We start from the raw sequence: 16,287 nt of genomic DNA on the forward strand, positions 1-16,287 counted from the left end.
TGAAATTACCTACTCAGGTTAAGGTAAAAGTGATATGTTGATTTTATGCATGTGGAATACTTTCTATTAATGCAATTAGCTGGTAAAATATTGCTTTGTGAAAATGATAGTCACTCAGTTGTGTCCGACTCTTTGCAACCCCATGGACTATCTATGGAATTCTCCAGGCCAGAATACTGGAGTGGGTAGCCTTTTCCTTCTCCAAGGGATCTTCCCAATCCAGGGATTGAACCCAGGTCTCCCGCACTGCAGGCAGATTCTTTACCAGCTGAGCCACAAGGAAGCCGAAAATATTGCTTTAGAGTTTCTAAAATTACCTTTACCTGTTATCTTAAATACAAATGTCTCCTATATGTTTTAATGACGTGTTTAAATTGTTTGTTATTCTTTAGGGTTGCCCTGTGACCCCACTTTCATCCTGGGCTGTGCTCCCTGCAATGTGATCTGCTCCATTATTTTCCAGAACCGTTTTGATTATAAAGATCCAGTTTTTCTAGATCTAATGGAAAGATTGAACGAAATCCTCAGGATTCTGAGCTCTCCATGGGTTCAGGTGAGGCCCAGGTCCTTTCTTCTCTGGGAATCATTTCTGCTCTTTACTCCATGAGGTCCAGATACACCAAGATGTGAGGTGAATGTGTGAAAAGCACAGTCCTGCCCAGAGCTTAGCATCATGGAAGGCTCATCTGGGGATGATGGTGGAGCCCTTTAATGATAGACAGGAAAATTCGTGCCCAGAATACAGAACTGTAATTCAGTCCTATTGACACTGTTCAGTGGTTTTCCCACCAATTTCCAAAGCCACTTTCCATAAACTATTTTGGTAGCTTCCCCAAAACATGCCTACAGCAGTAGAAGGACTTCCATGTCCTTCTGGAAAAGCTTCCATTGCCCACAAGCCTTTTCACCCAGTCACCACTTAAGGACTTCTTCAGCACATTAAGTTGGCAGAAATATCTGTGTTTGGAAAGAAAAAGAATGTCTCCTTCAAGGGGGAGAGTACTGCCAGGGGACACTGACTAGGATAGGAGTGTTTGGTGCTTCAGCTGGCATCTTAACTGACAAGGTAATTGCTTTGGGGATGACAAAGGTGATTGGGGTTGTTTGGTGTAGGAACCACAAACCAACATCACAGGTGTTGTTGGTTTGTGGTTCCTATACCAAACCAACAACAATCTCATCACCTTTGCTGAGCTGACATGTTCTGCCCTCTACCTAAAAGACAATGATGTGACCTTGCAGAGGTCACTTAATTGCTCTGGGGACCAGTGACTTTATCGCATTGAGTTAAGTTTCATGGTTTTTAGTATTATTTCAGTCCTGAAATATGATCTTATGTTTGAGTCTGTGAGAGAGCAGTAGAAACATCAGAGACCAGCCCTGAGCTGTATATCAGATTGTCCAAACTCTCTTAACCTCTGTTGTTTGTCATCTACAAAATATGAGTCATAGTATTTCATGCCATCCCATATTTCATGATAGAAGGGAAGAGTTGATATAAGAAAATGAGATAACTTTTATAACAGTGCTTTTATACTATACATATAATATATGATTATAGGAAATGATTATCATATTTGATACCTGGTCAGAATGTTCTCCCTCATATATATCTATCAGTATAGCAAATTATGTACCTGTAAGATAAGAATTTCCCTCAATACAGAGACCATATTATATTAATACTTATAATACCATTTCTGACAAGGTTTTGGCATATGGTATAGAAGTATTATTAAAGTGATCTTCATTAATAAACAGTTGTTTCTCTCCTAGGTTTGCAATAATTTCCCCGCACTCTTTGATTATTTACCAGGAAGTCATAACAAAGTACTTAAAAATGTTGCTAATTTAAAAAGTTTTGTGTTGGAGAAAGCAATGGAACACAAAGCATCCCTGGATATTAACAACCCTCGGGACTATATTGATTGTTTCCTAATCAGAATGGAGCAGGTAAAATGTTAATGACAGTTCAGTTATCTGATCGATTGTGCATTCTGTGGTTCATTGACTAGTTCTGTATTTACCAGAGTTATTTTAATGGTCAGGGAGGCAACGCTGTCAAGCAGTTTAAATACATATTGTGTGCATGATAAGTAGAAAAATTGATCCCGCTCTTTGTGTAATAAGAATCTACCCAAAGAGAGACAGAATAACACCTCAGGTGAAATGTAAACAATTACAAACAAGTTGTTGTTTATTCGCTAAGTTGTGTCCTATTATTTTGAGAAAATACAAAATATCATGCTGTAATATGAAGACGGTCATGGTAATTGCACACACTGTGTGATGGACTGGAAAAGAATGGCTTGAGGCAGCTGGCCTTCCTGTATGTCCAGCGGTTGTGAATATAATAATATATTCGCATTGAAAGACAGGGGAGGGAATTTCAGATGGGTATATGCTGTATTCAGCAGTGCAGAGAAGTGTGATGGGAAAGAGTAGGTGGATGGAAGAGAGAAACCTTAATTGAGTGTAAAGTAAAACGGATTGACATAGATATGGAGTTGGAAGCTGGTGTCTGTGAACACCATTTGTGGAAAAGACTGTTTTTTCCACATGAGTCATCCCTGTCAGAAATCAGTTGACTCAAAATGTGGAGGGTTATTTATGTAATCTCAACTCTATTTTGATAATCTCTGTCTTTATGTCAGTGTCACATCATCCGGTGGTCTTAATTACTAGATTTGTAGTTAGTTTTGAAATTGAGACGTCCTTTAACTTTGTTGTTCTTTCTAAAGATTGTTTTGGCTTTTGTGGTCTCTTAAATTTCCATGTGGATATTAGAATAAACTTGTCAGTTTATACCAAGAAAGTGATTTTGCTAGGGGTCGCAAAATTTTAGTGAGCCTATGCCTCTAGACTGTTAACTTCATGTGTGTTCCTCAGTGTTTTTCTCCCTCCTTAGATGGGGCGGGAAAGTGAGAGTGGGCCAGAGCTGGGAATTTCACTTCTCCCACAGCTAGGGCTAATTGGATGGGATATTTCTCTACCCTCAGGTCAGTTAGTATCTGATAAAACCCCAGCAGGTGAGGCTCTGGTTAACTAGCTTCTCTTGAGGACAGGCCTTCTTAAGACTTTATTTGTCTACTCAATCTTGCAATATCTTTTTTCTTCTTTCACATTCAACATATTTGTGTATTGGGGTCTTAAGTGACTTGTAGACAATGTAGATTTTTATTTCTAATAAAAATTAGAAATTTAGAATTCATATAATAAACATATAACATATTAGCTTTAGATGTACAACACAAAGATTCAATATATGCATGTATTGCAAAATGATCACCACGATAAGTCTAATTAACATCCATCTCAGATATAATTGCATTTTTTTCTTGTGATAAGAAGTTTTAAGATTTACCCTCCTAGTGACTTGTACATTTACAATAAGGTATTAACTACAGTTATCATGCTGTATAGTACATCCCCAGGACTTATTTATATTTTACAACTGGAAGTTTGTACTTTTTGACCACGTTCATTCATTCTGACCCCTTTTTGTCTCTGACAGCCATCAATGTGTTCTCTGCACTTATGAGTTCAGATTTTTATTTTATAGTCCACATATGTGTGTGTGCTCAGTCGCTCAGTTGTATCTGACTCTGCGACCCCATGGACTGTAGCCCACAAAGCTCCTCTGTCCATGGGATTCTCCAGGCAAGAATACTGAATAAGTTGCCATTTCCTACTCCAGAGGATCTTCCTGACCCAGGGATCGAACCCAGGTCTCTTGTGTCTCCTGCTTTGGTAGGCAGATTCTTTACCACTGCACCACTGGGAAAGCCCATAGTCCATATATAGGTGAGATAATATGATATTTTATTTTCTCTTCCTGATTTATTCCATTTAGCATAATGCCTTCAAGTCCCATCCATGCAATCATAAATGGCAGTATTTCCTTCCTTTTTATGGTTATATTATATTCTATTATAAATAGGATATTTATCTACATAGTTTATAATGATTAGATGTAGTGAATGATTTACTTCAGTATACTACTTTTTATTGTAAAAAGTACAATACCAGAAACTTTCTGGTAAGTTTAAAAATTTTTAGTATTGTATTTTTAGCTCCTGAATTTCTATTGGTTCTTTATTACAATGCTGTTCTCATTATTGATATTCCCTAATTGTTCTTATACTTTTTTGATATTCTTAGTTCTTCAAACATGGTTTCCTTCTTCTCTTTGCACATACCTAAGACATGTATCTTATAGTTTTTAATCCAGTAAGTCCAGTGTCTGGGTTTCCTCAACAGTGGTTTGTGTCAATCTTTTTTCAGCTGTTAATGGACCATACTTACATGTTTTATATAATATAATGTGGTAACTCTGGAAATAATATTTTACACTCTTCTAACAATTGTTATTTTTATTTGATGAAGACTGTATTAATTCCTTTGTGTAGTAACTTTTCCAGATTATTTTTGCCAAGACTATTTTCTTATCTTGTGTGGTCAATTGACTCTCTGTTCTGTTATCTCCATAGTCAGATAGTGACCTTACAGAGATTCTTTTAAATACCTGTGCTATGCTAAGTCACTTCAGTCGTGTCCGACTCTGTGCGACCCCATAGACGGCAGCCCACCAGGCTCCCCCGTCCCTGGGATTCTCCAGGCAAGAACACTGGAGCGGGTTGCCATTTCCTCCTCCAATGCATGAAAGTGAAAGTGAAGTCGCTCAGTCGTGTCCGACCCTCAGCGACCCCATGGACTGCAGCCTTCCAGGCTCCTCCATCCATGGGATTTTCCAGGCAAGAGTACTGGAGTGGGGTGCCATTGCATAAATATAAATGGGAAAAGAAAGCATTCTCTTTGTGTTTTCAATGAAAGCCATGGATATTGAAACAATGGCTGCTTTCTGTGCCAGCCTCTTGGTGATCCAAACACACAATCCCAATGTAGAAGAATGTGGTCCAGTTTCCTGTTCTGAGATCCGCTGGCTGCACCACAAATACAGCCCACACTTTCTATAACTGTCTGCCTTGGAACTGGGTTATGAGGAATGTTAGTCAGCATGGGAGATGTCACATTTATCAGACACTGCACTTAAGCACATCAGCTGCAAGTGTCTAACTAGTTTCCAGAGTCCCAAAGTAGTTGCTCAGACACTTTGTGCATGGCCAGTTGTTGTTTCAGTGGAGGGATGGATTTTTGAAACTTCTTATCTGCCTTCTTTGTGACATTAATTCAGTAATGCTATCATAATAATACTGAGTGCTTTTGATCTATATCAAGGAAGGTTTTTATTTGTATACATGCTAACTTACTTCAGTACTATCTGTGGACTGCAGCCTGCCAGGCTCCCTCGTCCATGGGATACTCCAGGCAAGAATACTGGAGTGGGTTTCCACACCCTCCTCCAAGAGATCTTCCCAACTCAGGGATCAAACCTGTGTCTCTTCCATCTACCTGCACTGGCCAGTGGGTTCTTTACCACTAGCACCACCTGGGAAGCCCTTTATTTATAAGGCTTTCTTTAATCTTTCAACATTGTTTTATATAATTCCTTTCAGCAGTATTTTCTATAGCCTAATAATGATAGGCTATGTACACGTAACGGCTTTATCTTCAAATCCAATTCAAGAAATCAAAATACTAGTACTGTTTTATGAGTTCACTGCATTTCTTACTGACTTCAGAATAGTTTTGAATTGACAAGCTTATAGCTTGTGTAAAGTCAAAGGCGATGACTCTTTTTCTAAAAAGTATACTCATTCAGAGTGTTTGGTCTCCCTTGAGGGTGTTTATTACTTAATATTAGACATGGCACTGGACCACTGGAGGTTACAAATGCATCGTGAAATTAATACTGGCCTAAGGACAATGTTTTTGCATGTTAACAGTCCCTTCTACTCAGTACTTAGAACAGCCTGCTTTCTTTTACTTGTCAAGTGCTTTTTATGTTTGTTTGTTTTAAAATGCCCTTGGTAATTTGATAGGGATTACATTGAATCTGCAAGGAGATCCAACCAGTCCATTCTAAAGGAGATCAGTCCTGGGTGTTCTTTGGAAGGACTGATGCTAAAGCTGAAACTCCAATAGTTTGGCTACCTCATGCGAAGAGTTGACTCATTGGAAAAGACTCTGATGCTGGGAGGGATTGGGGCCAGGAGGAGAAGGGGACGACAGAGGATGAGATGGCTGGATGGCATCACCGACTAGATGGGCATGAGTTTGAGTGAACTCCGGGAGTTGGTGATGGACAGGGAGGCCTGGCGTGCTGCAATTCATGGGGTCGCAAAGAGTCAGACATGACTGAGTGACTGAACTGAACTGAACATTGAATTTGTAGATTGCCTTGGGTAGTACAGTCATTTTCACAATATTGATTCTTCTGATCCACAAACATGATATATCTCTCCATCTGTTTATGTCATCTTTGATTTTTTTGTTGGGATCTTATAGTTTTCTGAGTACATATCTTTTACCTCTTTAGGTAGGTTTATGCCTAGCTACTTTATTCTTTTTGGTGTGATGGCAAATGAGTCTGTTTCTTTGATTTCTCGTTCTGATCTTTCATTGTTAGTGTATAGGAATGAAAGAGATTTCTTTTCTATGTATTAATTTTGTATCCTGCAACTTTCCCAAATTCATCAATGAGCTCTAGTAGTTTTTTGGTAGCATCTTTAGGATTTTCTGTGTATAGTATCATGTATAATACCGTTGGTTGCAATGTGGTGGGTGTGTGCTCAGTCATGTTCAATCCATTGGTTATTTAATAACATATTGTTCAGCCTCCATGTGTTTGTGTTTTATACATTTTGTTTCTGTAATTGATATCTAATCTCATAGCCTTGTGGTTGGAAAAGTTTCTTGATATGATTTCAATTTTCTAAAATTTACTGAGTTTTGATTTGTGACCCAAGATGAGATCCTGGAGAATGTTCCATGTGTGCTTGACAAAAAAGTGTATTCTGGTGCCTTAGAATGGACTTCCCAATTAATATCTAGGACAGTAAATGTATCTAGTCTAATGGGTTATTTAAGGCTTGTGTTTCCTTCTTAATTTTCTGTCTGGATGATCTGTCCAGTGCTATAAGTTTAATTTGCCCACTATTATTTTGTTACTATAGATTTCCCCTTTAATGGCTGTTAGCATTTGCCTGATACACTGAGGTGCTCCTATGTTGGGTGCATATGTATTCATAATTGTTACATCTTCTTGGATTGATCCTTGATCATTATGTACTGTCCTTCCTTGTCTCTTGTAACAGTCTTTATTTAATTTATTTGTTTATCTTTATTTATTTATCTGTGCCAGGTCTTAGTTGTGGCATGCAGGATCTTCTAATTGTGGTATGTGAACACTTAGTTGCAGCATGTGAGATTTAGTTCCCCAACTAGGGATCAAACCTGGGCCCCCTGCATTGGGAGTGCAGAATCTTAGTCACTGGACCACCAGCAAAACCCCAGTCGTTATTTTAAAGTCTATTTTGTCCAATATGAGTATTGCTACTCCAGCTTTCTTTTGATTTCCATTTCTACGGAAATCACTTTCAATCTATCAAATACTTGTTTTGAGTAAGAAAGAGGAAGTGTACCAGTAGGTTTCTATTTATATCTTGCTGGCAAAAAATTAAGCTGCATAGCCTGAAAGTGAATGTATTAGTCACTCGGCTGTGTCTGCCTCTTTGCAACATCACGGACTGTAGCCCACCAGGCTTCTCTCTGCCCATGGAATACTCCAAGCAAGAATACTGGAGTGGGTAGCCATTCCAATATCTGGGGGATGGAGAAGCTATTGCCTTCTCCAGGGGATCTTCCCTACCCAGGAATCAAACTTGAGTTTCCTGCATTGCAGGAAGATTCTTTACTATCTGAACCACTACCTAAATGCAGAAGAGGCTGATGAATGGAACTTTTAGGCAAATGAGGAATAAGGCAGGAGAAAATAACATTTAAGTCAACTGATCTATAGTATTTTGTTTTTCTATACAATGGTTTTTTTTTCCTGTAATTGCCAAGTAATTCGTATGTTGCCTTAACTCTAAAACACCATGAGCTATTTTGGATTAAGGGCAATTCTGATAAACTAGCTTGTCAAACAATTTTATCAAATCATTCCTAGGAAAAACAAAATCAACAATTGGAGTTTACTTTGGAAAACTTGACAACCACTGTATTTGATTTGTTTGGAGCTGGGACAGAGACAATGAGCACCACTCTGAGATATGGGCTCCTCCTGCTGCTGAAGCACCCAGAGGTCACAGGTATGGTACATGGTGAGCAGGGTGACTGCAGAAGAGATATTGAAAAAAGACTCGAAGTGTTTTCCATCTTCTTGCTCTTCTGTAAATTATGTAAATCTCTGTTTGAGCAGCTTAATGTTTTCAGATTTAACGAAGGGATGGTATTGGGACATCTTTACATAATACAGGAGGATGACAGACAGGAGTGAAACACTGTGGAAAATAACAAAAGCAATAAAGCAGCATCTGGATTTCATGGGAGGTCATGTGTAGCTGGCACTCCCAGCATGAATTGGCCTGGGGCTGCATAATGTCTTTATTATGGAAAGGCCAATTTGTTACCACCTCATTCTGAAAATGCAATGTTCTAAAGCCAGGGCAGGGAAAATGGAAGCTCTCTTTGCTGCTGCTGCTAAGTCGCTTCAGTCGTGTCCGACTCTGTGTGACCCCATGTGGCAGTCCACCAGGCTCCTCTGTCCCTGGGATTCTCCAGGCAAGAATACTGGAGTGGGTTGCCATTTCCTTCTCTGGATACTCTCCTTGCTGCTGCTAAGTCGCTTCAGTTGTATCCAACTCTGTGTGACCCCATAGACAGCAGCCCACCAGGCTCCACTGTCCCTGGGATTCTCCAGGCAAGAACACTGGAGTGGGTTGCCATTTCCTTCTCCAATGCATGAAAGTGAAAAGTGAAAGTGAAGTCGCTCAGTCGTGTCTGACTCTTCGAGACTCCATGGACTGCAGCCTTCCAGGCTCCTCCCCATGGGATTTTCCAGGCAAGAGTAGTGGAGTGGGGTGCCATTGCCTTCTCCAGGATACTCTCCTTACTGAAGCCTAAATGGAAATCCTAGAAATTTAGTGAGGTAGCCGATATAACATCTACTTTCTTGGAAGTGATCTAAAAATTTAGATTCACAAGAAATTGTACTATTCAGGTTTAAGGTGCCTGTACAGGTATTTTATTAGTCCAGAAGTCTGGTTATAGAGAAACAGTGCTTGCCAAAATAAGAACTTTGGCAGTCTATAATTTTATCTTTTACGAAGAACATTGTATAAGACATTTACGTTTAAAGAGCTATGATTGTTCATAGCAATTTAGAAACAATGTCCTGTCATGTGTCAGGATGTCTCTACAATGACTATGAACTATTACAAATGAGAATTAGTCTTCTAAAGTTGGACAAGAAGAGGCCAGGAAACAGCAACAGATAGATCTTTAACAAATTTCTAAAACACAGAGGACATATTGAGGGGTGATAATGAAGTCAGTAGAGAAGATGAAGTTGTGTCCTAAATATCGGAAAAGGAAGATACTGCCCTGGTAGCTCAGTTGGTAAAGAACCCACCTGCAATGCAGGAGACCCCGGTTTGATTTCCAAGTCAGGAAGGTTCCCCTGGAGAAGGGATAGTCTGCCTAGTCCAGTATCCTTGGACTTCCCTGGTAGCTCAGGTGATAAAGAATCCATCTCCAATGCGGGAGGCCTGAGTTTGATCCCTGGGTTGGGAAGATCCCCTGGAGGAAGGCATGGCAACCCACTATAGTGTTCTTGCCTGGAAACCCCATTGACAGAGGAGCCCGGCGGGCTACAGTCCATGGGGTCGCAGAGAGTCGGACACAGTTGTGTGACTAAGCACAGCACAGAGAAGATTAAGTTGTGTCCTAAATATCAGAAAAGGAAGATACATAATTAGGAAAAGTTATTTATATCCCTACCATCCTGTAAGTTTCAGCATTTAGAAGTAGCAGGTGTCAAACAGAATAGGGGGAGACAAAGGCTGATAAAAGTAGCTCATCTAGCCACAGCTCTTTGACAACTCCTTAGTGGCTCAGAAGGTAAAGAATCTGACTGCAATGCAGGAGACCCAGGTTCAATCCCTGGGTCGGAAAGATCCCCTGGAGAAGGGAAAGGTAATCCACTCCAGTATTCTTCCCTGGAAAATTCCATGGACAGAGGAACCTGGAAGGCTCCAGTCCATGGGATCACAGAGTTGGACATAACTGAGACACTAACACTTTCACTTTATCAGATCACTGTGTTCCCCCAATAGAATGAGAGAGGTTTACTCTCTACAGAAGTGGTATCTAAGAGGCCCTACACCCAGGACACTGGGCAGAGACAGGAGGAAATAGTGTGGCATGGAAGAAAGTTTAGGGAAGAATCCACATCTTGAATTCAGACTCAGCTCCGTTCTGCACCCTGCTTCCTGAAATTCAGCAGCAAGAGAAAAACTCCAGAGCATGAACACTCTGGAGAAAAGACCTCTAACTATTGCCATGTAGATAGATAATTCTCTTGATATGTCTAGCAGAGTGAATGAAATAAAAACATTCACCTCAAGACAGAGGGTCATGAAATTTCAGAACACCAGGATAAAAGAGAAAATTGCAAAAACTTTCAGAGAAATGTAGCAGGTCATAGATAAAGGATTAGAGTTCACAACAGCATCAGAATTCAAGAGCAACTATCAAACTGGGTATTGATTTTATAAAGGGTGTTTTCAGACCAGTGTGTTTGACAAAATTTTTACCTACTCTTTCCCTTTTCTCATCCAAATGCCTGAAGTCATGTCATAGGAAATCATGGCTCCAGAAATCTTGAGAACTCATGAAGGAGAATGAAAGTGTCAGGGCTATTGCTAGGTATCAGGCATAGAAAATATCTGCTTCAAAATGGATTAGATAGATAGAGCAGCTATGAAGGGAGAGACCAAACAATAGAGAAGTAATTGATGATCTGAGATTTCCTTATAAAAGGAAAATTATTATTTGGAGTTTGGAATATTTATCTCAGTATTTGGAAATAATTGTAGATCAAGATGCAGAAATTTATAAGATGAAATAGACATATTTAAGTCCAAGAAAATACAAAAAATGAAACATAATCATAGTTTTCTGATCAGGAAACTTTGTTTATGTAGTCAGAATGATGATAAAATGAAATTCTAACAGCCAAAAGTTGTGATCTAAATATATTGGGGGAAATGGAGTAACAGGAATTATGTGTGTTCTGTATGAAGTGGAGATGGAGCTATACTAATAAATTCTCATCTCCCACAGGACAATATTGTCTAGAAATAGGTATGTTAAAAATAGAAACAGTGAATTATTATTTACAAATATAGCATCAATTTCAGAAGAAACTGCTAGAATACTCAGTGTGGTGGCTTATGGAAATTGGAAGATGAAAAGAGTATCATTGCAAATTGTACAAATACACAAAATGTATAATTTAACATTTCTACCTCTATATTATTTTGTTAAAAATTAACATCTGATTCCTATTTTTCTTTCAGCAAGGACTATAATGTCTTGAGGTTATGTTTGGTTTATATTTTGAAACAGTTCATCATTTGTTTTATCATATATGTTAATATAGAGATATGTATAGATGTATCTTAAGCCTAGTTTGTAGGAAACGTGCACACATCTATATTACAGTCATTTTCTCTCTATGTCTGGGTGTAGTTCTGGGCATTTAACTGATTTTTTTTTTTTTTAATTTTTGTTTATTTATTCATTTAGTTTTGGCTCTGCTGGGTCTTTGTTGTTGCATGTGGACTTTCTCTAGTTTTAGCAACTGTGGGCTACTTTCTATTTGCTGCATTCAGGCTTATCATTGTAGTGGCTTCTCTTGTGGAGCACAGGCTCTAGGGCACACAGGCTTCAGTAGTTACAACACATAGGCTCAGTAATTTGCAAGGCACGGGCTCAGTTGCCCCACAGTATATGGAATCTTCCCAGACCAGAGATTAAACATGTGCTCCCTGCATTGGCAGGCAGATTCTTTTCCACTGGACCACCAGGGGAGTCCTAACTGATGTTTATAATGATGTTGGAATACCTTCATAATGCCTCGTGTATCCCTGAACTCAGTCCTAAATATTCATTGGAAGGACTGATGCTGAAGCAGAAACTCCAATACTTTGGCCACCTCATGCAAAGAGTTGACTCATTGGAAAAGACCTTGAGGGATGGTACGGGGAGGGAGGAGTGGGGAGGGTTCAGGATGGGGAACACATGTATACCTGTGGCGGATTCATGTTGATATATGGCAAAAACAATACAATATTGTCAAGTTAAAAAATAAAAATAAAATCAGCACCTGGAAAAAAAACAAAACAAAACAAAACAAAAGGAAAAGACCCTGATGCTGGGAAAGTTTGAAGGCGGGAGGAGACGGAGATGACAAAGGGTGAGATGGTTGGATGGCATCACCAACTCAATGGACATGAGTTTGAACAAGCTCCGGGAGTTGGTAATGGACAGGGAAGTCTAGTGTACTGAGGTCCATGGGGTCGCAAAGAGTCGGACATGACTGAGCGACCGAACTGAACTGATCCCTGAATTGGTATGCAAATGTGATATGCATTTTTCTTTTTTGCATTAGTCATACTATCTCTTATCAGCTAAGGTCCAGGAAGAGATTGACCGTGTGATTGGAAGACACCGGAGCCCCTGCATGCAGGACAGAAGCCACATGCCCTACACGGATGCTGTGGTCCACGAGATCCAGAGATACATTGACCTGGTCCCTTCCAGTCTGCCCCATATGGTGACCCATGACATTGAACTCAGAAACTATATCATCCCCAAGGTTAGATTGGTTTCTCTTACAGTGACTTCAGTGGTCTTGACATTCCCATTTCATGGTATTGAAAGGTTGTTGTTGAATCACACGAAGACACCGGGATTCTTGGCCCCCAGAGGAGAACTCAATCTGGGGCCAGAGACGAGGCTTGATCGCTCAGAGCTTTTGTGTAATAAAGTTTTATTAAAGTATAAAGGAGATAGAGAAATCTTCTGACATAGGCATCAGAAGGGGGCAGAAAGAGTACCCACTTGCTAGTGTTAGCAATGAAGTTATATACTTGCCAATGAATCCAAAGAATGTCTGGAGGTTGTAAAGACCTCACCAGACCTACTCCCATAATTTACATTTTAAGATAACAGAATTAGCCAGAAGGTTTAATCCAGAGACTGTGCTCAGGCAGGACACATTATTGTTATATAATCCTTGTAAAGACCAGGTCTACTCCCATAATTTACATTTTAAGATAACAGAATTAGCCAGAAGGTTTAATCCAGAGATTGTCCTCAGGCAGGACACATTATTGTTATATAATCCTAAGGAATGTAGAGAAGGAAAAAAAAGTTTGTCCTTTCTTCCTCCTTGAGAATTCCAGACCCCTCTCTCCTTGGGGACCCCTAGACTCCTTATCAACCTGCCTAGGAAATGACTCTCTCAGTATGGGTGCAATCCTTAATGAACACAGATGAGAGAAGCACAAAAATCATATGTGTAGCAATTCAATGGTTTGTGTATTGTTTCCAGGTTAGTCTAGAAAGTTTATAACAGATTTTGACAGGTAGCAGTGTAAGTCTTCCAAATTTGTTCTGCTTTGTTAATATTGTTTTCCTGATCTTAGCTGTTTACTTTTCCAAACAATGTTAGTACTGGTTTGTCAATTTATCAAAGCTCCCTGCTGGGATTTTTATCAGTGTTATATTTGATCTATTTAGAAAGGTTTAACATCATGACTCATTTTATCTTTGTGTTAATAAATATGGTATATACTTCCAGTTTTGGGGGGTTTATAGTTCTCTCAAATTTTTTCAGTGTACTGATTGGCTTGCAAATCTTTTGTTGTTTTGTTTCCCCCCTAGGTGCTTAATATCATTCTTGCTTTTATAAACTTTTTAGTCTTTTCTATTTCTTTTATCTGGAATATGGGAATATAATCAGCTTTTATCATTTGATGATTTTAATGGTAAGAAACTTGATAATTTTAAAATCATTACTAATAATCTTTCTCTAAATTAATTGCAATTTCTATATACATTGCCCTGTAATCTGGGTTAATATCCGTGTTTCATCTTTGTTTCATTTCTGATCTATGGGAGAGTGGAGGTTAACATCTCACTACTGAGCATGTTTTATGTACATTTTGGTAGATTTTAAAACTTAGATTAGGAAAATTTACCCTCTTTATTTTTTATGATTTATAGGTTATAATTGCTATATAATTTTTTCATATTGATTTCTACAACTATTGCTATGATTGTATGGCCCCAATTTCCCACTAAATATACATACTATAAATATACACACAGCTGAATTTGGTTTGCTACATTTTGTTCAGAACTTTGCTGTTTAGAGTAAAGAATTTTGGTCTATATTTCTTCCTCAAAATTTTCTTGTCAGATTTCTGATATTGAGATAATGTTGTCCTTATAAAGTGAGATGAGAAATGTTCCCTATGGTGGACATATTTTATAAGTTTTCCCCTCTTCTACTTGTGGTCACCTAGCTGTGCCTTTGAAGTGCCTAATAACTTTTTGTTGAGTATCAATTGTTATAAATGAGAAAATGCTGAGTTTCAGACGATGTTTATATTCTTCCACAAAAAGTTCATCCTTCTCCTAGTGGATATTTGGAATGATATAACACCTCCCTTTTAAATAAAATGTGGGCATTGATATAAACTAAAATTATTAATAACTTTAGATGTTAAGGCGGTGGAAGCATGAGTCTTAACCATTGGACCACCAGGGAGGTCCCCCCAGCCTGTATTTCAAATTTTCCCACTTTTACTGGAATATCCTTTATGGTCTTTTTTTCCCTTTTTAATTCAATATCCAGCCAAAGAACAAGCATGAAATCTGGCTATCTTCACTTTTTAGTCTTCCATTATGAGTTCTCTTTGCCCTCTTTGTTTTCTTTTAGTACATTTCACTTTGTGAAGTGTCCAGGCCAATACTCATGTAAAATATTCTTCAAGCTGGTTCTCTAGAAATTAGATTCCAGTTATGATTCGGCAAGAGAACTACATAGGTGCTTTGTGTTTCCCACTGAAATTCGTTGGGAAGGTGGGAGGCCACATTATGTCATTTATCTCGTTATCAGTTATGCACTGTTGTTCACATAATAAAATAGTATCTGTCAGGTTTTTCCATGGCCTATATTCTGGCTTTTTTTTACACTTAATTAATAAAAATCTATGGCATAGTACTAGAACTTGGTAAATTTCATGCTTATCATTCACCCTACATTTTTAGCATTAATAGGTAAATGTTGCTTAAGTCGGTGACCCTAAGCTGAATTGTTATAAAATGATTTTTCTATTTTTTCATCCTTTCTGTATGTTTCTTTTTTAATTTTATTTTTTAATTAATTAATTTATTGATTTAACTTTACAATATTGTATTGGTTTTGCCATACATTGACTTGGATCTGCCATGAGTGTACATGTGTTTCCCATCCTGAACCCCCCCTCCCACCTCCTTCCCCATCCCATCCCTCTGGGTCATCCCAGTGCACCAGCCCCAAACACCTTGTATCATGCATTCATCAAACCTGGACTGACGATTCATTTCACATATGATATTTTACATGTTTCATTGCCATTCTCCCATATCATCCTGCCCTCACCCTCTCCCACAGAGTCCAAAAGACTGTTCAATACATCTGTGTCTCTTTTGCTATCTCACATACAGGGTTATTGTTACCTTCTTTCTAAATTCCACATTATGCATTAGTATACTATATTGGTGTTTTTCTTTCTGGCTTACTTCACTCTGTACAATAGACTCCAGTTTCATCCACCTCATTAGAACTGATTCAAATGTATTCTTTTTAATGGCTGAGTGATATTCCATTGTGTGTATATACCACAGCTTTCTTATCCATTCATCTGTTGATGGATATCTAGCTTGCTTCCATGTCCTGGCTATTATAAACAGTCCTGCGATGGACATTGGGGTACATGTGTCTCTTTTGACTCTGGTTTCCTCAGTGTGTATGCCCAGCAGTGGGATTGCTGGGTCATATGGCAGTTCTATTTACAGTTTTTTAAGGAATATCCACACTGTTCTCCATAGAGGCTGTACTAGTTTGTATTCCCACCAACAGTATAAGAGGGTTCCCTTTTCTCCACACCTTCTCCAGCATTTATTGCTTGTTGACTTTTGGATAGCAGCCATTCTGACAGGCATGAAATGGTACCTCATTGTGGTTTCGATTTGCATTTCTCTGATAATGAGTGATGTTGAGCATCTTTTCATGTGTTTGTTAGCCATCTGTATGTCTTCTTTGGAGAA

General features: G+C 38.7%; 1 protein-coding gene across 1 annotated transcript in view; it reads left to right on the forward strand.

Annotated features, from left to right (window-relative positions):
- The window catches only part of LOC109553136 (cytochrome P450 2C9-like), a 54,787-nt gene that overhangs the window by 26,331 nt on the left and 12,169 nt on the right, over positions 1-16,287 (forward strand). Inside the window, exons 4-7 of the mRNA XM_019953071.2 lie at positions 393-553; positions 1,777-1,953; positions 8,072-8,213; positions 12,597-12,784. Coding sequence (XP_019808630.2) covers positions 393-553; positions 1,777-1,953; positions 8,072-8,213; positions 12,597-12,784 — 668 coding nt within the window. The remainder of the gene's footprint in view (positions 1-392; positions 554-1,776; positions 1,954-8,071; positions 8,214-12,596; positions 12,785-16,287) is intronic.

Source organism: Bos indicus, chromosome 26 (genome assembly GCF_029378745.1).
Source record: "Bos indicus isolate NIAB-ARS_2022 breed Sahiwal x Tharparkar chromosome 26, NIAB-ARS_B.indTharparkar_mat_pri_1.0, whole genome shotgun sequence".
In the NCBI taxonomy this organism is placed as follows: Eukaryota; Metazoa; Chordata; class Mammalia; order Artiodactyla; family Bovidae; genus Bos; species Bos indicus.